This window comes from Lepus europaeus, chromosome 9, assembly GCF_033115175.1.
Source record: "Lepus europaeus isolate LE1 chromosome 9, mLepTim1.pri, whole genome shotgun sequence".
NCBI classification, from domain to species: domain Eukaryota; kingdom Metazoa; phylum Chordata; class Mammalia; order Lagomorpha; family Leporidae; genus Lepus; species Lepus europaeus.
This window is the reverse complement of record NC_084835.1, coordinates 23,470,488-23,495,950: the sequence shown is the minus strand read 5'-3', so window position 1 is coordinate 23,495,950 and position 25,463 is coordinate 23,470,488. Positions and strand designations below refer to the sequence as shown.

At 51.2% G+C, this 25,463-nt stretch overlaps 3 protein-coding genes across 8 annotated transcripts in view; 2 read left to right on the top strand and 1 right to left on the bottom strand.

Annotated features, from left to right (window-relative positions):
* Positions 1-18,170, top strand: part of QRICH1 (glutamine rich 1) — a 58,130-nt gene extending 39,960 nt beyond the window's left edge. For all 5 annotated transcript variants that reach the window (XM_062200835.1, XM_062200831.1, XM_062200833.1 and 2 more), the window contains 7 exons: positions 5,809-5,986; positions 6,617-6,771; positions 8,306-8,420; positions 14,999-15,107; positions 15,439-15,590; positions 15,923-16,013; positions 17,267-18,170. In XM_062200835.1, the coding sequence (XP_062056819.1) occupies positions 5,809-5,986; positions 6,617-6,771; positions 8,306-8,420; positions 14,999-15,107; positions 15,439-15,590; positions 15,923-16,013; positions 17,267-17,459 (993 nt within the window). In that variant the 3' untranslated portion in view covers positions 17,460-18,170. The remainder of the gene's footprint in view (positions 1-5,808; positions 5,987-6,616; positions 6,772-8,305; positions 8,421-14,998; positions 15,108-15,438; positions 15,591-15,922; positions 16,014-17,266) is intronic.
* Positions 18,171-18,467: 297 nt separating this feature from the next.
* IMPDH2 (inosine monophosphate dehydrogenase 2) lies at positions 18,468-22,973 on the top strand. Of its 2 annotated transcripts, XM_062200830.1 has the most exons (15): positions 18,468-18,639; positions 19,032-19,080; positions 19,272-19,373; positions 19,485-19,559; positions 19,874-20,080; positions 20,404-20,491; positions 20,566-20,765; positions 20,850-20,940; positions 21,030-21,125; positions 21,310-21,381; positions 22,034-22,177; positions 22,262-22,406; positions 22,498-22,641; positions 22,718-22,801; positions 22,884-22,973. In XM_062200830.1, the coding sequence occupies exons 1-15, from the start codon at positions 18,542-18,544 to the stop codon at positions 22,903-22,905; spliced, it is 1,617 nt and encodes a 538-aa protein (XP_062056814.1). In that variant the 5' UTR covers positions 18,468-18,541; the 3' UTR covers positions 22,906-22,973. The 2 variants fall into 2 exon arrangements, with proteins under 2 accessions (XP_062056814.1, XP_062056813.1); XM_062200829.1 differs by lacking the exon at positions 21,310-21,381.
* A 578-nt stretch (positions 22,974-23,551) lies between these two features.
* NDUFAF3 (NADH:ubiquinone oxidoreductase complex assembly factor 3) lies at positions 23,552-24,670 on the bottom strand. Its single transcript, XM_062200155.1, has 5 exons — positions 24,523-24,670; positions 24,258-24,450; positions 24,061-24,127; positions 23,848-23,948; positions 23,552-23,767 (listed from the first exon to the last, which is right to left on the bottom strand). The coding sequence occupies exons 1-5, from the start codon at positions 24,588-24,590 to the stop codon at positions 23,651-23,653; spliced, it is 546 nt and encodes a 181-aa protein (XP_062056139.1). The 5' UTR covers positions 24,591-24,670; the 3' UTR covers positions 23,552-23,650.
* Positions 24,671-25,463: the final 793 nt, after the last annotated feature.

The window sequence follows — 25,463 nt, the reverse complement described above, 5'->3', positions numbered from 1 at the left end:
CAGTGGCCACTGCAGCCAGCGCGCTGAGGCCGGCGCACCACGCTGATCTGAAGCCAGGAGCCAGATGCTTCTCCTGGTCTCCCATGGGGTGCAGGGCCCAAGGACTTGGGCCATCCTCCACTGCCTTCCCGGGCCATAGCAGAGAGCTGGCCTGGAAGAGGGGCAACCGGGACAGAATCCAGCGCCCCGACTGGGACTAGAATCCGGTGTGCCGGCACTGCAGGCGGAGGATTAGCCTATTGAGCCGCGGCGCCGGCCATTCACTGTCTATTTATATAAAACCCTGTACCGTGGGGCAGGTGTTGTACAGAAGATTAAACCACCAGTGGAAATGCCAACATCCCGTGTCTGAATTCTTGTTCATTCAGGATCTTCTGTTCCACTTCTGATCCATCTAATGCCATCCTGGGAGGAAGCAGGTGATGGCTCAGTGCTTGTTGAGCCCCTGCCACCCATGTGTATCCCGATGGTGTTACAGGCTCCTGCTTTGGGCATTCCCAGCCCTTGCTCTTGTGCACACTGGGGAAGTAAACCAGGAGGTTTCTTCCTCTCCTGCGCTGCCTTTCAAATAAAGATAACTAAGTGTTTTTAAAATAAATAAATAAACTCTTACCCGAATTTGTTAGTCAAAAAGAAGCCTTTGTGAGTTTTTCTTCCATTATTTAAATGTTAGAAAGCACACAGGAAGTGCTTTAATGATATTTAGACTTTAACCTTGCTTGTGCACCTGTGTGGCAGAGTAAGCTCCCGTTTACTGCTTTATTCCCTGTGTGTTTGCAGTGCCTGAGGCTGGGCCAAGGCTGAAGTCAAGGATGCAATCTAGGTCTCCCACGTGGTGACAGGAACCCAATTCCTTGAGCCATTATTACTTTCTGGAAGGGTCTACATTGACAGGAAGCTTTCATCTGAAGCCGGAGCCAGGAATCAGCCACAGGCAATCTGCGGGATGTGACATCTTAACAGCTTAGCTATACACCCACCCCTCACCTTTCTTTGTAATTTGAAAGAGGGGACATTGGGTTTATTTACATGATTGTTTATACTTATTCTACATTTTGTGTCATATTTCTTGTACTTAACCATTAAGTAAGAAGTTAAAATGCTATTTCTAGTCTTCATTAATATGTTTAATGTCTGCTGTATAATCCATTTGGATGGATAGAGCATAATTTTCATAATAACCCTCTTTCACTGGACATCCATGTTTTATAATTAACCCTAATGTAATCATCTCTTCTGTGTATAATTTTCTTTAAATTTATTTATTTATTTGAAAGAGTTACACAGAGAGCAAAGGAGAGGTGGGGGATGGGGGTGGGGAGATCTTCCATCCACTGGTTCACTCCCCAATTGGCTGCAACAGCCAGAGCTGCGCCCATCCGAATCCAGGAGCCAGAAGCTTCTTTTGGGTCTCCCACTTGGGTGCAGGAGCCCAAGGACTTCTGCTGCTTTCCCAGGCCATAGCAAAGGGCTGGATCAGAAGTGGAGCAGCCGGGACTCGAGCTGACAGCCATATAGGTTGCTGGCACTGCAGGCGGTGGCTTTACTCACTACGCTACAGTGCTGGCCCCTCCAGTATATTTTGATGCATAACATATTCTCTCTTTGTTATTTCCTTAGGATAGAGAGCCAGGTCAATACATATGAGTATTTTTTAAGATTTGTTTGAAAAACAGAGTTACAGAGAGAGGTAGAAACAGAGAGAGAGAGGTCTTCCATCTGCTGGTTCACTCACAGATGGCTGCAACGGCCAGAGCTGTGCCAATCCGAAGCCAGGAGCTTCTTCTGGGTTTTCCACTTGGGTGCAGGGGCCTAAGGGCTTGGGCCATCTTCCACTGCTTTCCCAGGCTATAGCAGAGAGCTGGATCGGAAGAAGAGCAGCCGGGGCTAGAACCCACACCCATATGGGATGCCGGCGCTTCAGGCCAGGGCTTTAAACCGCTGTGCCACAGCGCCGGCCCCACATATGAATATTTTCTTAGGTGTTGATACTTATTAACAGAAACACTGTATTGCTTTTTATGTCTTTAATAACGTATATTAATAAAGCTAATACGTTTGTTTTTATTTTTATTTGTTGGTGTACAAATTTGTGTATCATCTCTGTGCCTTCATTTGAATGAATTTTGGCATTCCTCAGCCCTTTGGGTGAAGGAAGTATAGATATTGGCTTCGGGGATTGCTCAAGGGATTTTCAGAGAATGTAGGATAGGTGTGTGAGACCCAAGATTCTGTACTTAGTGTCTGTCCAGCCCTTTGGGAATTAGGATTGAGGATCGTGGACATTATCTGTCCATGTCTACCTGGCTTAGCTTTCAGACTTCTCTCTCTTGTCTCTTTCTCTGTCTCTCTGAAACTCTGCCTTCCAAATAAATAAAGCTTAAAAAAACAATCATCTGGGAAGCTTTTTGAATACTAATTTCCTTAAGCCAATTAAATTACAGTCTCTGGGAATAAAGCTCAGAGATTAGTATTTCTTAAATACAGTCCAAATTATTTTATTTTATTTTTAAAGATTTATTTGAAAGAGTTACACAGAGAGAGGGGTCTTCCATCCACTGGTTCACTCAGTTGGACGCAATGGCCCGAGCTGCACCTATCCAGAGCCAGGAGCTTCTTCCGTGTCTCCCACATGGGTTCAGGGCCCAAGGACTTGGGCCATCTTCCACTGCTTTCCCAGGCTATAGCAGAGAGCTGGATCAGAAGTGGATTAGGCCGGTGCCGCAGCTCAATAGGCTAATCCTCCACCTTGTGGCACTGGCACACCGGGTTCTAGTCCCGGTCAGGGCGCCGGACTCTGTCCCGGTTGCCCCTCTTCCGGGCCAGCTCTCTGCTGTGGCCAGGGAGTGCAGTGGAGGATGGCCCAAGTGCTTGGGCCCTGTACCCGCATGGGAGACCAGGAGAAGCACCTGGCTCCTGGCTTCGGATCAGCAAGATGCGCCGGCCGCAGCGGCCATTGGAGGGTGAACCAACGGCAAAGGAAGACCTTTCTCTCTGTCTCTCTCACTGTCCACTCTGCCTGTCCAAAAAAAAAAAAAAAGAAGAAGAAGAAGAATTGGATTAGCCAGGACTCAAAACTGTCACCCATATGGGTTGCTGGCTCTGCAGGCACCAGCTTTACCCGGTACGCCACAGCGCTGGCTCCAGTCCAGATTATTTTAAAGTGCAGCCAGATTTAAAAATCACTGCTCTTGACCTGTGATAAAGTCTGTAGTCCGCAGCCAAGCAGCTGCTTGGTGAGTCTGATACAAACACAGGATCTCAAATCCCACCTTAGATCCCCCCCTCTTTTTTTAAGGAACCCAGAGCTGTGACCCCAAAACCCTTCACTTTTTTTTTCTTTTTTCTTTTTTTTTTTAGATAAATCTTTTATTTTATTTTATTTTATTTTATTTTATTTTGATAGAGTGGATAGTGAGAGAGAGAGACAGAGAGAAAGGTCCTCCTTTTTGCCGTTGGTTCACCCTCCAATGGCGGCTGCGGCTGGCATCTCGCTGATCCAAAGCCAGGAGCCAGGTGCTTCTCCTGGTCTCCCATGCGGGTGCAGGGCCCAAGCACTTGGGCCATCCTCCACTGCACTCCCAGGCCACAGCAGAGAGCTGGCCTGGAAGGGGGGCAACCGGGACAGAATCCGGCGCCCCAACCAGGACTAGAATCCAGTGTGCCGGCGCCGCAAGGCAGAGGATTAGCCTGTTAAGCCAAGGCGCCGGCCTCACTTTTGTTTTTTTCAATATTTACTTATGTATTTGAAAGGCAGAGTTACAGGCAGGCAGAAGCAGTGAGAAGGAGAGAGGTTTTCCATCCGTTGGTTTATCCCCAAATGGCAGCAGTGGCCAGAGTTGGGTTGATCAGGAGCCAGGAGCTTGGAGCTTCTTCCAGGTCTGCCACGTCGGTGCAGGGGACCAAGGATTTGGGCCATCTTCTGCTGCTTTCCCAGGCCACAGCAGAGAGCTGGATCAGAAGTAGAGCAGCTAGGACTTGAATTAGCACCCATATGGGGTATGGCACCCATATGGCACTGCAAGTGGCAGCTTTACCGTCTACTCTACAGTGCTGACCCCACCTTGGACCCTTTCAATCTCAGTATTTTTTCAGTGAAATATCCAAGTGATTTGTTTACACATTAAATTTGAAATGCACTGCTTTGAGAAGCAGTGGAGACTAAACATTAAATTTACCATTTTACTTAGGGAGTTTTAAAAAGACTGAATACTAGGTTCCCCCTAGAGAAAGATTCTGGTGTAAGCTTAAGTATTGCTGTTTTTTTTTTTTTTAATTTTTTTAATTTATTTTTTGACAGGCAGAGTGGATAGTGAGAGAGAGAGAGACAGAGAGAAAGGTCTTCCTTTTTGCCGCTGATTCACCCTCCAATAGCCGCTGCGGCCAGCGCATCTTGCAGATCCGAAGCTTGGAGCCAGGTGCTTCTCCTGGTCTCCCATGCGGGTGCAGGGCCCAAGGACTTGGGCCATCCTCCACTGCCTTCCCGGGGCATAGCAGAGAGCTGGCCTGGAAGAGGGGCAACTGGGATAGAATCTGGTGCCCCGACCGGGACTAGAACCCGGTGTGCTGGCACCGCAAGGTGGAGGATTAGCCTGTTAAGCCACGGTGCCGGCCGTTTTTTTTTTTGTTTGTTGTTTTTTTTTTTTTTTTTTTTTTTGGACAGTCAGAGTGGACAGTGAGAGAGAGACAGAGAGAAAGGTCTTCCTTTTGCCGTTGGTTCACCCTCCAATGGCTGCTGTGTCCAGCGCGCTGCGGCCGGTGCACTGTGCTGATCCGAAGGCAGGAGCCAGGTGCTTTTCCTGGTCTCCCATGGGGTGCAGGACCCAAGGACTTGGGCCATCCTCCACTGCACTCCCGGGCCACAGCAGAGAGCTGGCCTGGAAGAGGGGCAACCCAGACTAGAACCCGGTGTGCCGGCGCCGCTAGGCGGAGCATTAGCCTATTGAGCCACAGCGCCGGCCAGTATTGCTGTTTTTAAATAAGAGATTTAAATGTGTAGTTGGTTTGGTTGTTTAGCCCTCTAGTTATGATGCTGTCATTGCATATTGGAGTACCTGAGTTCCATACCTGGCTGTGGTGCCAGACTCTGGGCTTCTGCAAATGCAGACCCTGAGAGGCAGCAGTGATAACTCAGGTAATTGGGTTCTGCCATCTACATTGGAGACCTAGATTGAATTCCTGTCTCCCTGTCTTGGCCATTGCCTGCATTTGCGAAATACTCAGTGGATGCATGATCTCTGTCTCTGCTTCTTTCTTTGCCTCTCAAAAGTGCAGTGAGCGCTGAGCTAGGTCACAATAGCCCAGTTGTAGTGCTGCTTTTGCTGTCCCTGGGGTTGAGGTAAGACAGCAAGAAGGCCGGTGCCGTGGCTCAACAGGCTAATCCTCCGCCTAGCGACGCCGGCACACCAGATTCTAGTCTGGGTTGCCCCTCTTCCAGGCCAGCTTTCTGCTATGGCCCGGGAGTGCAGTGGAGGATGGCCCAAGTGCTTGGGTCCTGCACCCCATGGGAGACGAGGAGAAGCCCCTGGCTCCTGGCTTCGGATCAGCGTGGTGCACCGGCCGCAGTGCGCCGGCAGCGGCGGCCATTGGAGGATGAACCAATGGTAAAGGAAGACCTTTCTCTCTGTCTGTCTCTCTCTCTCACTGTCCACTCTGCCTGTCAAAAAAAAAAAAAAAAAAAAAAAAAAAAAGCAAGAAGAGAGGTTTTATGTTCCTTTGTTTTTAATTACATGAACAATAACATTTTTTTCTTTGTAGAAGGACTACTGTGAAACAACATTGACGTGTTTGATGGTTTCTCTTTCATAGGCTCAAACTGTGCAGGTTGCAGAAGTTGAACCACAGTCACAGCCACAGCCTTCCCCAGAACTTCTACTTCCAAATTCTTTGAAGCCAGAAGAAGGGCTTGAAGTATGGAAAAACTGGGCCCAGACCAAGAATGCTGAGCTAGAGAAGGATGCTCAGAACAGATTGGCACCTATCGGGAGTGAGTTTTTGGGAGAGAGAGGGGGGTGAGCTGTGTATAAAATAATGGTGATGTATTAAAGTCACATGAGGACAGAACAGTAGGAAAGTGGTATCCTTTCGCTGTAGGGACTTGAGAGAACTATCTGAAAGAGTGCTGAATTTATGCAGTAGCAACAAGCAGGCCTGACCCTGCCAATCAAGCAGGATTTGAGAGTGTGCCCCATGCCAGGCATTTTTGTGCATGTGATTTTCTGAAGTTAGCCTAGCACACCAGGACAGAGTGTCTTTTGGAGTGAAAAGGAGCCAGTGAGTATTCTCAAATCCCATCTTTTTTTTTTCATTAAGTTCATATCCTTGCACACATCACAGAAGATAGATTATGTTTTGCCTGCTTTTGTTTCTTGGTCCTGATAATAACTTTTGGTATAAGCGGAGGTGAGGATTGTGGGAAGGAAACCCTTGGTGTAATAGAGCATATGTGATTACTACCTTGGTAGGCTCGTTCTCATCTCAGATGCTCGTGATCTTTTCTGTCCCAGTACCATAATGAGCAGTATCTGTTCTAAGCCCTTTCTTCAGGAATATGAGCAACCAGCAAAAAGATCATTATTGTCAGGCCTCCTGTTCACTTCTGGGACTTACGTTACAGGGCGCCAGTTGCTGCGGTTTCAGGAAGATCTCATCTCCTCTGCTGTGGCTGAATTGAATTACGGGCTATGTTTAATGACGCGGGAAGCTAGAAACGGAGAAGGTGAACCCTATGACCCAGATGTGCTGTACTATATTTTCCTGTGTATTCAAAAGGTAGGAAACTGATTTTCACATGAACAGGTTGGAACTGTATTCCCATTCGGTGTTAAAATGAGAAAGTTCTCTGGTGTAGGTATTGTGGCACAGCAGGGTACACCTCTGCTTGGATGCCTGTATCCCATTGTGCAACGCCTGGTTCACATCCCAGCTCTTCTGCTTCTGTCGTAGCTTCCTGTTCATGTACCTGGGAAAACAGCAGATGATGGCCCAAGTGCATGAATCCCTGCCACCTACTTGGGAGGCCCAGATTGAGTTCCTGGCTTTTGCCTGGCCCAGCCCTGGCTCTCCCTCTCCCTCTCCCTCTTTTTCCCCTCCTCCTCTTTGCCCCTCTTTCTTCTCCCCTCTCTACACCTCCCCTCATTAAATAAATAAACAAATAAATCTTTAAAAAAAAAAAAGGTAGTTCTCTTTTATTTATTTATTTTGTTTTTTCCTTTTTTTAAATACAAATTCTTTGACTCCTAAACAGAATAACTGAATCAGAAACTGGGGGCTTTGCCAGGCACCTTGCTTTTTTTTTTTTTTTTTTTTGCCTTTTTTAAAGAAATTATTTATTTATTTATTTATTTGAAAGGCAGAGATACAGAGAGGAAGAGATCTTCCATCCACCGGTCCACTCCATGGTGCCTACAATGGCCAGGGCTGGACCAGGCTGAAGCCAGGAGCCAGGAACCTCTTCCATGTCTCCCACTTGTGTGCAGGGGCCCAAGCACTTGGGCCATCCTCCACTGCTCTCCCAGGTGTACCATCAGGGAGCTGGATCAGAATTGGAGCAGCCGGGACTTGAACTGGCATTCAAACGGAATGCCCTTACTGCAGGCCAAGGCCCAACCCTCCATGCCACAGCGCCTTCCCCTCTTTTATTTATTTTGAAAGTCATAATTAGAGAGAGAAAGATCTTCCATCCACTGGTTCACTTCCCAGATGGTTGCAATGGCTTGGCCAAAGCCAGGAGCTTTATCTGGGTCTCCTGCATGGGTGCAGTGGCCCAAACACTTCACCAGCTTTACCCTACTATGGCACAATGCTGGACCTTGAAGGCTGTTGAAGAGATTGAAGACAACTTGCTGGTTGGAACTTACCCTACTGCATTGTCCTTAGAAAAGTTTGCCTACCAGTTTGTTCCTCTTTCTTGCTGGCTCCAACCCAGGCACAAAATGAATTGCTTTCCCTACTGTGTCTCATTCCATGTTCTTCCCAGTCCTTGAAGGCATATTTAATGTACATAAATCCTAGTAAGAGGCTGACGTCAGAGCCTGTTGATGATTTTTATTTACCTCTGTAAGGGGATATCTTACTCGGGTGAAACAGCATTCACAGAACCTGCCTCATTGGCCCAGGTCTCAAGAGTGTTGGGAGCATCAGGTCACATGTTCTGAAGTCAAATGTGGAAGTGTCACATGCTTGGAGAGTTTCAAGGTGGAATGAGAAGGGAGAAGTAGTGGTATTGGTGGAAAAAGTGTTTGTTTCCATTGAAAGCCTGACGGAGGAGACTACCAATAACTTATATTGATTATTTTTCTTCTAGTATCTTTTTGAAAATGGGAGGGTAGATGACATTTTCTCCGATCTTTATTATGTTCGATTCACGGAGTGGCTACATGAAGTTCTGAAGGATGTTCAGCCCCGTGTCACTCCACTTGGTAAGAGCTTCCCTTGTTTTTTGATTACTTTCCCACCTGTGTATGAAGAAGATGGTCAACTTCTGTGGCTGGCTGTGGTGTACTGTTTGGGTGAGGGGCTGTAGATCTGAGGCAGCAGCTTTGACATCTGCTGCTTGGCTTGATAAGGAATGGACATTGCTCACCAGAGAATACTGCTGGTCTAGGCGTGACAAGGACATGGGGTTTGCAGAGCTAGTGGGGTAGTTGATAACTTTCTATATATTTATCGATTAAAAGCAGAATCATGGGCAACTATTTTACCTGGTGATTAAGATGCCCACATCCCGCATTGGAGTCCCTGAATTTGATACCCAGCTCGGCTCCCAATTCTAGCTCCCTGTGAGTGCAAGACAGTGTGATGATGGCTGAAGTAGTGTGTCCCTGCCACCCACGTGTAGACCCGGATTGGCTTGTCAGCTCCTGGCTCTAGCCCTGGCTATTGCCACCATTTGGGGGGTGAAATAGCAGATGGGAGCTTTGTCCCTGCTGTCAAATTTTTTCAGAAAAATTGGAATTATTACAACAGTTATGAATGGGGGACACAGTTTTTGCTTTACCCACATTTGGATCTGGGCAGCATGTCAATTGGAAGGAGCATAAACTTTTAGTAGAGATTCTGAGACCGGGTTATTCCTCTATTCTTTTCCCTTTTGCCTTCCTCCTTCCGTCCCTCTCTACCTTCTTCAGGTAAAGTTTCCTTGAAAAACTAAGTGGGGGATTTTCCATATATTCTTAAATACAGACAGTCACACACTATTTCCCTTCTTGCCAACATGCTGTATTAATGTGGTACATGTGTTACAGTTGATGAACCAGTATTGATACATTATTAACTAAAGTGTGTTGGTTGCACTATTAGGGCTGACAGGTGTTGTATATTCTTTGGGTTTGATAAACATGTGAAGACATGTGTCTACTTTCATGTTGTCACACAATGCTTCACTGCCCTAAACGTCCTTTTCAGGTATTCATTTAAGATTTTCTTTGTGTCTTTTCATGGCTTGATGGCTCATTTCTTTTTATCACCAAATAATATTCCATTTTATGGATGTGCCACAGTTTATTTTTTTATTTTTATTTTTTGACAGGCAGAGTGGACAGTGGGAGAGACAGACAGAGAGAAGGGTCTTCCTTTTTTGCCGTTGGTTCACCCTCCAATGGCCGCCATGGCCAGCGTGCTGCGGCCGGCGCACCGTGCTGATCCGAAGCCAGGAGCCAGGTGCTTCACCTGGTCTCCCATGCGGGTACAGGGCCCAAACTCTTGGGCCATCCTCCACTGCCTTCCCGGGCCACAGCAGAGAGCTGGCCTGGAAGAGGGGCAACCGGGACAGAATCTGGCACCCCGACTGGGACTAGAACCCAGTGTGTGGGCGCTGCAGGCAGAGGATTAGCCTATTGAGCCGCGGCGCCAGCCGCCACAGTTTATTTTTACAGTCACCTGTTGAAGGACATCTTTGATGCTTCCAGATTTTGGCAATTATTAATAAATATGCTGTGTAAACATTCGTGTACAGCTTTTTGGTGAAAGAATAGACAGATCAGTGGAACAGAATAGAATACACAGAAATAGATATTTTACATAGGAGAAAGGCAATTCAGAGGAGAAAGGTTAGTCTTTTCAAAAGATGGTGGTGGAGCAACTAGACACCCACATAGAAAAAAAAAAATGAATCTAGATACATACCATTCATAAAATTTACAATGGATCATAGACCTACATGTAAAATGCTAAACTACAAAACTCTAGAAGGGTAACAGGAGGAAACCTAGGTGATCTTGGGTTTGGTGGTGACTTTAGATAAGCACCAAAAACACAGTCAATGAAAGAAGAAATAGGAGCTTACCTCATTAAAGTTTACAACTTGGACCCTGCATAAGAGACTCTTAGATTGCTAAGACAAGTCACAGACTAGGAATGAATACATGAGCTGTTAAAGGACTGGTATCTGTCGCACACAGAGAATTCTTTAAACTCAGCACCTAGAAAGCAACCTGAGTAAAACATGGGAGAAGATCTGAGAAGATTTGTAAAAGGCAAATAACTATCTGAAAAGGTACTTGATATGTCATCAAGCAGTTGCAAATTAAAACAGTAAGATCGGGGTTGGGGCTATGGCACAGCAGGTTGAGCCACAGCCTGCAGCACCGGCAAGAAGAGACCCAGAAGACACTCCTGGCTTCGGCCTGGGCCAGCCCTGGTTGTTACAACCATTTGGGGAGTGAACCAGCACGTGGAAGATCTTTGTCTCTGTCTCTCGATCTCACTCTTGCTCTGTCTCTGTAATTCTGCCTTTCAAATAATCAATTAAGAAGAAAAAAGATAGAACTATATGCTTACTAGAATGACTAAAATCCAAAGGACAGCAACAAATGCTGACATGGATAGGGAGCAACAGGAACTGTCATTTATTACTGGTGTGAATGCTAAATGTCACAACCACTTTGGAAATCAGTTTGACAGTTTCTTAAAAAGGTAAGCATTTTTTTAATGATATAACTGTCTCCTTGTTATTTACACAAACATTAAAAAACTTCACATGAATATGTTGAGTTTTAATCCTGGCATTACCATGTATTAAGATGTATACTACTAATGCTCTTATTTCTTTAAGTTACTGGTTAAAGTTTTTGAATGCCACCTTTTGCCAGGCTATGGTGCTTATAGTCTAGTGAGTGATGACAAGGTATAAATAAGCAAGTTAAGTTCTTTGAAGAATGGGGCAAAAGGGAATGGAAAGTGTTAAGGGTGTTAGGAGGGAAGCCTTTCTGAGGGGCTTATCATTAGAAAAGACATGAGGGCAGGCATTGGGAATAGTGGTTAAAATGCTTCTTGGCACACCCCTTCTCAATATGCCTGAATTCATGTCTTGGCTGCCCTCCAATCCAGCTTCCTTTTACAATGCATCCTGGGAGGTAGGAGATGAGGACTGAAATACTTGGATTCCTGCCATCTGCATGTAAGATCCAGAGTGAGTTCTGTGCTTCTGGTTTTGGCCTGGCCCAGCCCTTGCTCTTGTAGGTATTTGGGATGTGGACCAATGGATGAAAGACCTCTGTCTCTCTCTCTTGCTTTCTCTACCTTTCTAGTAATTTAAATAAAAGAGAAAAAGGTGACTCATTTTATATGATTTGCAAATTTTCAAGCCCAGTATGGATGTTCATAGATGAATGTTTAGCTTTTGTTATGGAAATTTCAGCATATATAAAAAGAGGACATGTCCATGGCAAGTCTTGTTTCGTGCATCCCAACCCCTCCTTCACCTCCTGTATTATTTTGAAGTAAGTTTAGACTATTTATCCATAAATATTTCCATATGTATTCTGTTTTTGTTTGTGTGTGTGTGAGAGGCAGACATAAGACAGAGCTCCTTACAGTGGCTTGGGTTCAGCCAGGCCAAAGCTGGAAGCTGACAGCTCAGTCCAGATCTTCTGTGTGGGTAGCAGAGGGACCCAACTACCTGACCATCACCTGCTGTTTCCCAGGGTCTGTGTTAGCAGGAGGCTAAACTCAGGAGCCTGAGCCGTGACACAGCCCTGTCCTCAGATTCTAGATGCCACTGTCTTAACCAGTGTCTTATTCGCTGGGCCAGTCACTTGCCTCTGACATGTATTCTTTTTTTTTTTTTTTTTTTTTAATTATTTGAAAGGTAGTTACAGAATGAGAAACAAAAGTGAGTGAAATCGTCCACCCACTGGTTAACTCCCCAAATGGCCACAGTTGCCAGGGCTGGGCTGAGCTGAAGCCAGGAACCAGGACCTCCATGAGGATATCCCACATGGATGGCAGTGACCCAAGTACTTGGGCATCCTCTACTGCATTTCCATTAAAAGGCGCTGGATTGGAAGTGGACCAGCAAGGACTCGAACCAGAGCTCCAATATGGAATGTCCACATTGCAGGTGGTGACTTAACCTGCTGCACCACACTGTGACCCTGATGTGTATTCTTGACATACCACAATGCCATTATCATACTTCTCTAAAATAATAATAATAATAATTAAGTTTGTGTGTATGTGAATTTTTTTAACCAGTTTATTTCATGGGTGTCTTTTTCTTCATTATGTTGCCTATGATAATTTCTGGATCCATTAAATCTTTGTGGATTGCAAGTTGGTCTTCTATGGTACTACTTTTTTGTTAATAGTTAGAATATAAAGAGAAAACTTCCTTCTTCGACTCTTTGATTTCTCAGCAATACAGATTGTATAGAAGAGGCATGATAAGAGCTTGTTTCTCTTTGTTTAATTACCTGTTTTCTTCTTTCTTTCTTTTTTTTTTTTTTTTAAGATTTTCATTTATTCATTTGAAAGAATTACAGAGAGGCAGAGAGAGAGAGAAATAGTCTTCCATCCGCTGGTTCACTCTCCAAATGGCTGCAGTGGTCCGAGCTGTGCTGATCTGGAGCCAGTAGTCAGGAGCTTCTCTCCGGTCTCCCACGCAGGTGCAGGGGCCCAAGGACTTGGGCCATCTTCAGCTGCTGTCCTAGGCCATTGCAGAGAGTTGGATCAGAACGAACCGGCATCCATATGGGATGCTGGCACTGCAGGGACAGCTTTACCTTCTATGCCACAGTGCTGGCCCCCTAATTACCTGTTACTTAGTAATGAATTGTTTTGCCAACTTTCCCCAGTGATGACCACTGGGTTTTTTGTTGTTTTGTATTTTAAGAATCATTGTGATTTCATGAAATGTATGTGTATTTGATGTGATTAAGTCTGGTGCAGTTATCATTACTCATGAGCAAATTGTTCCACCTTTTGTCATTTGGAGGCTTTTCAGATTGTCCTCAAAGTCCCTTTGACCTGACTCTAGTAGTGTTTGGCAACTTCTTGATTTCTGATATGACAGAATGTTCCTGACTTTGCACATTTCTAGTCCCCTTGTGGGATCCAGCAGTTCTCCATGGCGCTTAGTAACACCATCTGGATGCTAGGAGTGCTAATTGCTTGTAGTTTGGTCATTGTTTCTAAGCACAACAGTTAGAACTGGACCAGGGGAAAGCCAGGAGCCTAGGACTCGGTCCAGGTCTCTCCCTTGTGAGTGACAGAGATTCAGGTACCTGAGCCATCACCTGCTGCCTCCCAAGGATGCACATTAGAAGGAAACTGGAATCACACAAGTGGAGCCAGGACTCAAACCCAGGCACTCTTATGTGGACATGAGTGTCTTACGTACATCTGAACCACTGCACCAAGTGTCACCCCTTAGCAATTTTTTTTTATTCAGGAGCAGAGAAAGAAATTTTGTTGTTTTTGATAAAATACATCATTTTAATGCAGTTCAGATTCAGAAATACAAGACTTCAATACTCATATAATGTTTTTGTATCTCTTTTCTCCCATGACAACAGTCCTGGTTCTCAGGTGTTAAAGTTCATTTTAAACTGTGTTGTTTAAGAGAGTAAAATTAGGGGTGATACCAAAAGGATCCTGAACCTAGAGAAGTAGAACGTGTCAGGGTAGGCCTGGAATTGTTTCTAAGACAAGTCCCTTACTCGGGAAGGCTGTCTTCTGGTGCGCATCCTGCTTCTGGAGGCTTTCGGATATGTCTGAGAGCAAGAACGCTTTTCCCATTGTTCCAAGGCCACAGAGTAGCCTTAACAGTAGACAAGAGTGGAGTTGACATGTAGTCAGAAGGCCAGCTTTGGCAGGAACAGAGACTGTAAGACTGTATAGTTGAGTGTTCCTTTTCCTTCTTGCAAAAAGTGTCACCCTCACTGCCTGCATTCGAAGTCTCTGCAAGAGAATCCTGGCGTCAGCTGCTCTCACCATGACCCTGTGTACAAACACCTGTACCTTGCCTGTTGAGTGGCGCACATGAAGGGGACTTGGTCGTCAAACCAGTGATTTCCTTTGTCGCAGACGTGGCTGCCCAAGGCTTTTCTTCAAACCACTGCCTTTGCCCCTTCCTGCCCCTGGGTTCACTTACAAACCAGGGTCTTAGAGTTACACCTGCCCTTTTGGGAGAAATTGAAAATCATTCAAATATCTGTGTCTTTTTTATCTGGAAAAGAGATGAGAATGAACTTGTTTTCTATAGATAGCAGACATAGGTAAGGTTTGGTAAGGTAAAGGCCAACAGGGACATACACACTAGTTCTTTGGGCCAGCACACCTTGAAAATATGAAAGCTCTGTCCCTGTCTCAGAAAAGTAAACATGGATGCAGAATTTCTTTTGTGATTTTAGGTACTTCATGCTCCCTGAGGGCAGTTCTTTGGCCCCCTGTTAGCATTGGACCAGAGGGAGAGTTTGTCGGGTGGCAGCAGTCCTGTGAAGCAGTGTTTCTCGAGATAGGCCTTTGCAGAGCAGCCGTGGCAGCAACAGCGCCTTGGAAGTGACTAGAGGTGCTCCATAGGAGGCTCACGCCAGAAGTTTGGGCTGAGAGCCAGGCATATGTGTTGTGACAGTTTGTGAGATCGTGTCGACACACTCGAGGGAGACTTCCCCGATTCAGCTTGTACTCCTGTCTGGTCGTCGTGCCTCACTCCGCCCGTCCTGTGCCTGCGAGGGGCTGCCTACCATCACTTGTTGTAGCAGTGCTCTGTTCCTCCTAGGCTATGTGCTGCCCAGCCACGTGACTGAGGAGATGCTGTGGGAGTGCAAGCAGCTTGGGGCTCACTCCCCTTCCACCCTGCTGACCACCCTCATGTTCTTTAACACCAAGTAAGTGTTCTAGAGGCTCCACATGTAGCACTGCTGGCGTCTGCCCAGTGAGGAAGGTGGAAACTCTCCAGGAGGGCTGTGACTTCCTCTGACACGTATTTGAGAACCTCTGGGTTACTGAAAGCCTCTAGCCCCACTTGGCTGCACTCTGCGTGGTGGTCAACGAGGCAGGCAGCCTTGCGAGACCCCTGCCATCCATCTTGATATAGCTCTTCCACTAGACACTGTGCTTGGATATGGGCCTGCCCAGCTCCTGGGAGTGTGGGTGGAGGGGGAGTCCTGGTATCCTCCTGGCACCCCTCCCTCTGCCTTGCTTTCACTTGTGGTCCAGGTACTTCCTGTTGAAGACAGTGGACCAGCACATGAAGCTGGCCTTCTCAAAGGTCTTGCGACAAACAAAGAAGAACCCCTCCAATCCCAAGGATAAAAGCACGAGTATCCGGTACCTGAAAGCTCTTGGGATACACCAGACTGGCCAGAAAGGTAGGAGAAGGAGGCAGGGAAGAAACAGGTGCTGCTTGTCCAGTCCAGCCGTTGTGCCTGTGGGGTAGTGATGGAGTGTGAAGGTTGGGTTTGCTGGACAGGATTTCTCAACTCCCTTCTCCCCAGCCAAAAACTTGAAAGTTACAGAAGCAGAGAATCCCCAGAGAAGAGAGCTGCCTTGGCCCTTTGTAGTCACTGCCTGTGGCTCATGCCTTCCTCCTCCCTACCCCCAATATTTCCTAGGTGGGGTGGTTCAATGCTTATCCTGTTCTAGGCCTGAGCTAAAGCAGTCTGATACCAGGTCTGTGGTTGGGGGTGGGTGTGTTTTATAGTTACAGATGACATGTACGCAGAACAGACAGAAAATCCAGAGAATCCACTGAGGTGTCCCATCAAGCTCTACGATTTCTACCTCTTCAAATGGTGAGGAGGCTTTATTGTGACTGCCTAACTGTGTGTATGTGTGCGCGTGTGTACATGCTCACTCGTGTGCATATCTAAACACAGGAGAGAGGCACCCTCTAGTCTCCAACACAGTAAAAACACTTCCAAAATGTTCAATATAGTAGCAGTCTAGCTGATTTTTCCATAGTGTGTCATGTGCCCAGCACTGTGATGCAAGAAGAAATCCTTCCTGGTTGCTGGCAGTCATCTTTGTGGAGAGGACGTGAAGATGCAGAGACGCCACCTCCATCACGTGTTGACATGGCCCTGCATTCTCTAGGCTTGTCCTCGGTTACTGCTACCCTGACATCTTTCTTTCAGCTTTTGTTCCCACTTGCCCTTGCATAGCAATGCCAGAATGGTCTTTGTAGGCTGCAGGTTTTAGTATGCCACTTAGATTAAAACTTTCACTGGCTGATCATTACTCTCTGAATTCTTACATGGTAGACAAGGCCTTTGGTGCACTCTCCCTTTCTGATCCCATGTCCATGGAGTGCTTGGCTCTCCGGCCACACTAGGTCCCTCCCTTTAGTGTATCATGCTGTCCCTCTCCATTTAAACAGCTCCCTCAAGCATTTCCAGATCCCTACCTGTCCTCTCCAGCCCTCACCACCCGTTTGTTATTTTGTGTCTATTTGTGTAACTGTTTAATTGCTGTCTCTTTTCCTTCTTTTCTGTAAGCTCCATGAGGAAGGAACTATTGTTCTTGTTCATGTCTTTAATATCAGCACCTAGTGCAGACCTGGTACACAGTAGTCCAGTAAATTTGCATGGATGGATGAGTAACTGTTAGAAGATGGAGTGTGCTAAGTACCCAATAGAGATAAAGCACCAGTGGGTGGGTGAGGCCCAGGTATGGGCCTCGGCATTGTGGCCATCATGATGCAGTGTGTGCACAGGCTTGGAAGTCTATCTTCTGGGCACTGAAGGTGGCTCCGAGTGGGATACACATGGACTCAGGTAGATGAGCCCAGGGGAGCCCTAGGCAAATGCAGTCAGTGATGGATCGGAGCTGGCGCATGGGAAGGAAGAGCCGCAGGGAGGCAGCCCTGCACTGGTGTTGGTCACTGCCTCACGGGAAGTCTGGGAGGTGGTGTGTCTGTGCCACCATACCTTCCAGGGCTGCTGCCTTGCTTTCCAAACTGTACAGACAGCATTTGTCTGGGAGGTTTGCGGCGGGAGGGTTGAGGTTGTCTAAGGGTGTGTCCTAGCTTTTACCCACTCTTCTTCAGCCCCCAGAGTGTGAAAGGCCGGAATGACACCTTTTACCTGACTCCGGAGCCAGTCGTGGCCCCCAACAGCCCAATCTGGTACTCAGTCCAGCCTATCAGCAGAGAACAGATGGGACAGATGCTGACCCGGATCCTGGTGATACGAGAAATTCAGGAGGCCATTGCAGTGGCCAACGCAAGCACCATGCACTGAGGTGTCTCAACCATGGTGCCAGAGAAACCAGCCAGGAAAAACCGGACAGACTTTTCACACTAAAGAAGAGGCCTCCATTTTTTCTTTTTTTCTTTTTTATTGGTGTAGTTATGAAGCCTTTCAGGCTACTTCTGTTTAAAATGTAAAAGAAAACTGCCCCCTTTGCATCTTCATAAACCTGCGGCAGACTCCTGCAGACTCCTCAGCCCTCGGGGGCTCTGGGTTTCCTGAGAGCCAGATGTTCTAGGAAGTTGCTGACTGAATTTTTCTTTTTTGTCTGAGGATTAGGGAAAGGGCTTGGACTGTTAGGAGGAATGTGGCCCCTTCCCTTCCTCAAGAAAGATGGGATCTAATGATGGATCGAACCTCCAGGGAATCTCCCCAGCTGGCTTCCGCCCTGGACCGGCAGACGGCGCTGACCACAGGGGAGCCATGTTCTGTTCTTTCTCCATGCTCAAACATAAACTTAGCTTCTTAATGGAAGAAAAATGAGGGGAACTTCAATTATGATTTATCAAAGACAATTTCTATTACACCCGCCTTTATGACAAGTGACATTTTAGATGTTAAAGTAAAAACTTTACCATGCCTTTTTTTTTTTTTTTTTTTTTGGCCTAACATTGAGGCCTTAAACCTGAGGCTGCTGTGCCTGATGGAATTCTTGTAACATACACTTGTGTATCATATAAAGATACCACTCTGTTTCTCTTATGTATTCTTACTCTAGTTGTTTATTAAGAATGACAAGCACGTCTTTTCAACATGCTAGTGAACAACGCGTCTTTATTTGGGGAGGAGTCTGGCGGGCCAGTGGAAGCACAACCCACATGCTGCGGGAGGGCTGTGGGGTGGAGGCGGCCCCGCTTGCCGGCGCGCGCGGGCCGGAGCGCTTTCTGCGCGTGCGCCGGCTCGGCCCGCCCCGCCTGCCTTCGCCCTGGCTCCACCCACTCGCTTTGCGTCCTGACGTCAGCAACGCGCGCGGCGCAGTGACGAAATGGGCGGGTTTATATTGGCGCGGCCCAGGCGGCGGAGGCCTCTGCGGTGCGGTCCTCTGAGGCACGCGGCAGTGCTCCTCGTTGGCGATGGCCGACTACCTGATAAGTGGGGGCACGTCCTACGTGCCGGACGACGGACTCACGGCACAGCAGCTCTTCAACTGCGGGGACGGCCTCACCTACAAGTGCGGGCCTGTGGGGCTCCCCTGAGCGAGGAGAGGGTGGCACGCGGGGCGAGGAGGCCAGATGGGGGCTTCAGCCGGGCTTTCGCAGGCGTGCGGAACGGGTGCCGGGCCCTACCCACGCATCCCCGGGGGTCTCTGGACAGGGCGGGCAGCGGGGGCGGTTCTTGACTGCTTGGATTTTCAGCGTGAGATTGTCAGGACGCCCGCGCTGACAGTTGGGTGGCAGAATATGTCCCCTGGCCCCCTCTCCACCTTGTGTTCTGCCTCGCCTCTGACGTGCTCCATTTAGTGTCGCGCTGCTCAGACGCCCTGTGGGATGGTGTGCGGGGACGGCGCCTCATGCTGCCATAAGCCTGAGCGCCCTGCTCCCCGTTCGCTCCCCTCCCATGCAGCGACTTTCTCATTCTCCCTGGGTACATCGACTTCACTGCAGACCAGGTGGTGAGTAGGAGCGGGGACTGGGCCCTGTGCTCACCTGATTGCTGGGCTGTCAGATTGGCGTGGGTGTGGATCCTCTGCAGTGGTCCTCACAGCTGGCATGTAGCTGATACAGAGGGCCCACACTGTGGGGGGCTTTGTAGCACCCTGACAGTAGAGGTGCTGTACCACACTAGTGAACCTTGTCTCCCCAGGACCTGACTTCTGCCCTGACCAAGAAGATCACTCTAAAGACCCCACTTGTTTCCTCCCCCATGGACACTGTCACAGAGGCTGGGATGGCCATAGCAATGGCGGTGAGCCCCGTGGGGTGGGGGCTGGTGACCAGGGACACCGACTCCCCCTTGTCCTGAGGCAGGCCATCATGCCTGTATGGCCAGTTACTCCCTCCTCTCTCCATCCTGTAGCTTACGGGCGGTATTGGCTTCATCCACCACAACTGTACACCTGAGTTCCAGGCTAATGAAGTTCGGAAAGTGAAGGTCAGAAGGGCAAGGATCGTGGCCACGAACTCCGGGGAATTGCACCGAGGTGGAGTGGGGTGGGAATGGGAGGTGGGGGTCATCCTGCTCATTTGGGATCCTTTTTCCCACTGTGATGTTCATGACTGAGGAAACTGGCGGCAGAGGACCAGGTGACAGTGCCTCCAGGTCACACAAGTCACTTGTTAGAGGTGTCATGTGCTTTGGCCTGTGGCGCTGCCAAGCGGCAGATGAGGCACAGGCCCCGTGGTTCAGACCGAGAGCCTGAGGGAAGAGTTTGGAGATGCGATGACCCTTCTCACCATCCTTTCCAGAAATATGAACAGGGATTCATCACAGACCCTGTGGTCCTCAGCCCCAAGGATCGAGTGCGGGATGTTTTTGAAGCCAAGGCTCGGCATGGCTTCTGTGGAATCCCCATCACCGACACAGGCCGGATGGGGAGCCGCCTGGTGGGCATCATCTCCTCGAGGGACATTGACTTTCTCAAGGAAGAGGAGCACGAGCGATTCCTAGAAGAGGTGGGTGCCGCCGGCAGAGGGCAGTGACGCTGGGGCGGTGCATCTGCAGATGGGCTTCTGTCGAGGAAAGACGAAGGCCCAGCCCAGTGTCCGGCTGCACCCGGGGCGAACGTGAGCTTCGAGGCTCTCACTGTCGCTTGAGAAACCTCTGCCTTCCCCTCCTGGTTCCCTTGTCCGTGCTGCCCTGTGGTAGCTCTCCAAACTGTTGGGATTTGGGTCCAGTTGTATGGTCTTGGGAACCTCACCCCTGACCTCAGGCAGAGTTGGGGGGGGGGGTTCCTGACCTCTGATGGGCCCTTCCTCACAGCGCCCCTCCCTCCTAGATCATGACAAAGAGGGAAGACTTAGTGGTTGCCCCTGCAGGCATCACACTGAAAGAAGCCAATGAGATTCTGCAGCGCAGCAAGAAGGGTGAGTCCTGGGTGTTGGCAGGGGCCCGGGACCCGTGCTCAGGGTCCTGATTCATGTCTTGCCCCCATCAACAGGAAAGCTGCCCATTGTAAACGAAGACGATGAGCTGGTGGCCATCATTGCCCGGACTGACCTCAAGAAGAACCGAGACTACCCACTGGCCTCCAAAGACGCCAAGAAGCAGCTGCTGTGTGGGGCAGCCATCGGCACTCATGAGGACGACAAGTACAGGCTGGACTTGCTGGCCCAGGCTGGTGCAGACGTGGTGGTTTTGGTGAGCTGCTGCACAGGTGGGGGGTGGGGGGCAACAGGGGCGGCTACCGGTCACAGTCTGACTGGGCCTTCGTTCATGTTCCAGGACTCTTCCCAGGGAAACTCCATCTTCCAGATCAATATGATCAAGTACATCAAGGAGAAATACCCTAATCTCCAAGTTATCGGAGGCAACGGTAAAGCAAGACCACGCCAGCGGGAAAGGGGGTGGGGGTGGGGGCTCCGGCCGGGCCCTCACAGGCACCTTTCCTGTCCCTCCCTGTAGTGGTCACCGCTGCGCAGGCCAAGAACCTCATTGATGCAGGTGTGGATGCCCTGAGGGTGGGCATGGGAAGTGGCTCCATCTGCATCACCCAGGAAGGTAAGGGCCCACGTGCCCTGGCGCCAGGCATCTTGAGGGACAAGATCGGGGTCAAACAGGCCACTTGGACGGGTGGAAGCAAGACAAGTTCTTGTTATCTTCTCCTGCCACTCCCCTGCCTAGCCTGGCCTCCCTGCTCCTGCTCTGCGCCCTCTCTAAACTCTGGTCTGTTTGTTTTATTTAGCGGCTCCCAAGATCCCTCCTGACATAAAGTCCCACAGCCCCAAATGCCCTTCTACTGTCACGGGCTGTTATAGTAAGTCCGGCCCGGCCCACTGGCCCGGCCCAGCTGCCCACTGCCCGGCTGCTTGGTTGACTGTAGCTGTAGCTCCCAGGGTTTGTGGTGCTAATGGGTGGGCAGGGCAAGCTGATGTACAGACCATGGTTTGGGGGCTGTGTCTTCCCGGGGCACTCCCACTTGCCCAGGCAGGCCCTGCGCTGCCCACTTCTGCAGCAGGCATGGCCCAAGGACCACCTCTGGAGCTGGAGCCTGGTGAAGTCCCTTCCACATGACCACTGCCCTGATCTTGCTTGAGCTGCCCACCACGCAGGGAGGAAGTGCTGGGCCTGACTCAGTCCCTTTGGGAACTAACTGCGCGGTGCCTCCTCCCTCTCTGATACCAGCTGGGCGGGGCTTTCCCGGCTGCTAAGACTGCATGTGCCTGAGGCTGCCCTGGGCCCTGCACACATGCACGCGCACATGCGAGGGTGAGTGGAGACCAGCGCAGCAGTTGGTACTGTTCGAGGCAGATGGGGCAGTGGCCATTCCAGACACATCTCCATGGCAGCCACGCTGCAGTTCTGGTGCAGGTGTAGCCAACAGCTCCTGGGTACAGAATGTGGCCACAGGGTCCTTGGCCTGGACCCCACTAACCCTACCTGCCGCTTGTCCCTCCGTCTTTCCACAGTGCTGGCCTGTGGGCGGCCCCAAGCAACAGCTGTGTATAAGGTATCGGAATACGCACGGCGCTTTGGCGTTCCCGTCATCGCAGATGGAGGGATCCAGAATGTGGGGCATATCGCCAAAGCTCTGGCCCTTGGTGCTTCCACGGGTAAGGAAGGCCTGGTGTCCCTGGAGCCCTGAGACCCCTTTCCCGTGCTGCTCAGGCGCTGCCCCACGCACTGTCTGTCCACAGTCATGATGGGCTCCCTCCTGGCTGCCACCACCGAAGCCCCTGGGGAGTACTTCTTCTCCGACGGGATCCGGCTCAAGAAGTACCGGGGCATGGGTTCTCTCGATGCCATGGACAAGCATCTGAGCAGCCAGAACCGCTACTTCAGGTCGGACGTGCAGGCCCAGCAGCCCACCCGCACGCTGCGCAGTCTCCTCCCTGCTCTGACCTTGCCCTTGCTTCTGCCTCTCCCCCTGCAGTGAAGCTGACAAAATCAAAGTAGCACAAGGGGTCTCTGGGGCTGTGCAAGACAAAGGGTCCATCCACAAATTCGTCCCCTACCTGATTGCTGGCATCCAGCACTCCTGCCAAGACATTGGTGCCAAGAGCTTGACCCAAGTGCGGTAAGCTTGGGGCCTGGGCGCGGGTGGAGGCCTAGGACAGGGCCGGCTGCCCGTCTCTGACATCTGCCTTCTTCAGGGCCATGATGTACTCGGGTGAGCTCAAGTTTGAGAAGCGGACGTCCTCGGCTCAGGTGGAAGGCGGCGTCCACGGCCTCCACTCGTAAGTGGCCGTGTCGGTGGGGCTCTGCGGGCCTGCTTCCTGCCCTCCCCTCCCCTCCCCTCACAATGCTCTCTGCCTGCAGGTATGAGAAGCGGCTTTTCTGAAAAGGGATCCAATCCAGCACACCCCCCTTGGTTTTTCAATAAAAGTTAAAAAAAAAAAAAAAAGTGCCTGATGTTTGAGAGCAGCAAGTAGGCACTTAGCCTGGTGCCCGAGGTGCAGTGGGGCTCTGCAGCTGCCCCCACCACAGACAGATACATGGGACACCCTCCCGTCCAGGGACCCCCATTTATCAGGCCCTGGCAGCTCTGGAGCCTGGCCACATGACAGGGACAGGGACCTTGAACACAGAGCCAGATCTGCAAGGAGAGGCCTTGCAGCAGGTTGCTACCTGTCACGCAGGCGTCCCATAATGCACGCTGGTTCTCCTATCATGCTGATGTGCCTAGGAGAGCTGTCCCTCCGCCCATGCTGGAGACCCGGATGGAGATCTGGGCTCCTGGCTTCGGTGGGGCCCAGCCTGGCCATTCCAGTCATTTGAGGAGTGAACCAGCAAATGGACTACGCCTCTCCCTGATTCTGCCTTTCAAATAAGATCTTTTTTAAAAGCTCTACATGTGATCAAGTAGGTCAACAAACACAAGGCCTTCTGGTCTCCGGTTTCCTCACACACACACCCCAGCTGAAACACCCACGTAGCCATCAATCCTTGGCCAGCAATACAAAATGGGGTATAAATTACTCATACGCTAGCAAGCAAATCAAGGGCTTTAGTGCCGAAGGGGGCGGACCGGTGCCCTCTGAAGAGCCAGGGCCCTCGGGGAGGGAGGTGCTTCGGTTCCTGGCGGATCACTCTGCAGCTTGGCCCAGAGATAGCACAGAAGTCTCTCCAGGCGGGGGGATGAGAGCAGCTCCCGTCACCCGGCCTTCGTGACACAGGAAGTTGAAGGTAGCGCAGGCATTGGGCTGTAGAGAAAAGGCCGGCATCAGCCTGACCAGGGCAAGGCCTGAGCTCCGCCGCAGCGTGCCCCGGGGCCGGCACTCACCGTGTCCTGCACCTCCACGGCGATGCCCCGCCGCCTCATGGCTCGCAGTACCTCGGGCTGCAGCCGCTCGGTCCGGTTTCCGGTCCCCACCACCACAATCTCTAGGGAAGGCAGGGCGTGGCTCGTCCACAACCGGGTCCGCTGTGAAGCTGGGGTGCGGGTGGCTTTCCGGGGGCTCGGGGCGCTCAGACCGCACCTCCCCCCTCCCCGTACCTATCCGAGGCTCCAGCATCCAGAAGAGGGAGAAGCTCTCTTCAGTGATGTCCTGGTGGGATCCTACCTGTGCGGGGAGGAGGCGGGTTCAGGACAAACCACGCTGCAGCCTCCCCCTCTCCCCAGCTCCACTACGGGGCCACAGGGCCGAGCCCCGTTAGCCAGGGACACCGGCGGGCGTGCGGGGCAAGGCTCACGTTCCACTGCACCACCGAGTGCGGGAGCAGCGCGCACGGTCCGAGCACGCGGTTGCCGTTGACCGTGAAGCCGCGGCTGCTGTAGCTGTCGATGTACATGACGTGCGGGGACTCGCGCTGCAGCAGCGAGATGCGCGTCCGCTGATACAACTCGTCATCCGCCGGCGAGAGCCGGTGCCCACGGCGCGGGGCCCTGCGGAGGCGGAGCGTCAGGGGGCCGCCGGCCCTGGCGGGCAGCGTGCTCGGGGGCGGGGGCTGGGCTCACCATGACAGCGCACAGCGCGGCGTGGGTTTCACTCGGGACAGGCAGCGCAGCAGGACAGCGGCGGCCATGGCTGCCCCGGACGCCGCGAGCGGGTCGGACGCAGGACCGCGGGGGTCGCGGCGAGGCCTGGTCCGCCGAGTCTACAGCGCCTCCTGCGGTGCGGAGGGCGCGTCGCGGCTCGGCCCGCCCCCCTCGCCGGCGTCACGTGTCCCCGGCGCGGCTCCGGTGTCCGCACCTGTCGCCCCGGCCGCCGGCCCCAGGGGAGTGCGGACACCTGGTAGTGCGGGCTCTCAGACATGACGCAGGGCTCCGGGGACCCTGAGCGGGGCGGGGCCGCACCTGGCCGGGTCCTGCACACCTGGCCAGGGCGTGGCGCCAGCCTCCCAGCCCCTAATCCCAGGCGCTGGGGCGCCCGGCTCCGTGGGCGGGGCGGGCGGCTCAGGTTTCCCCGGCCGGACTCGCAGCCACGCCCCTCCCCAACCGTCACCCGCGCGACCGTTAGCGGCGGCGCCGCACGCTGCGGGGGGCGTGGCCGCGCGGGGATTGGCTTCGCGAGAGCGCGAGGGGGCGTGGCCAGGCGGTTTCGCCATAAAATGGCTCCAAGTCTGCGGGGCAGCCGGAGCCAGCGGAAGGGCACGGCGTTTTAGGGTCGCTGAGCCCGCTCGGTGGGGAGCGGGCGGGCCGAGCCGGACCAGACCTGAACTAGACAGCGCCCGGAGCATCGTCGGGTCCTCGCTCACTCCGCTCGCTTCCCGAGGTTGCCCCGCACCCCGTCTCGATCCGCATCAAGGGCCTACAGGAGCGAGTGGCTGGCGCCCGCGCCGGGTTTGGGCATCTCCGCGCGCCGGCTCCGTCCCAGCCTCGGGGGAACCTTGTCGCGTGTGCTACCCGTGGGGCCGGGCGGGCGGGAGGGTCGGCACAGCAGGGGCCTGGGCGGCGAG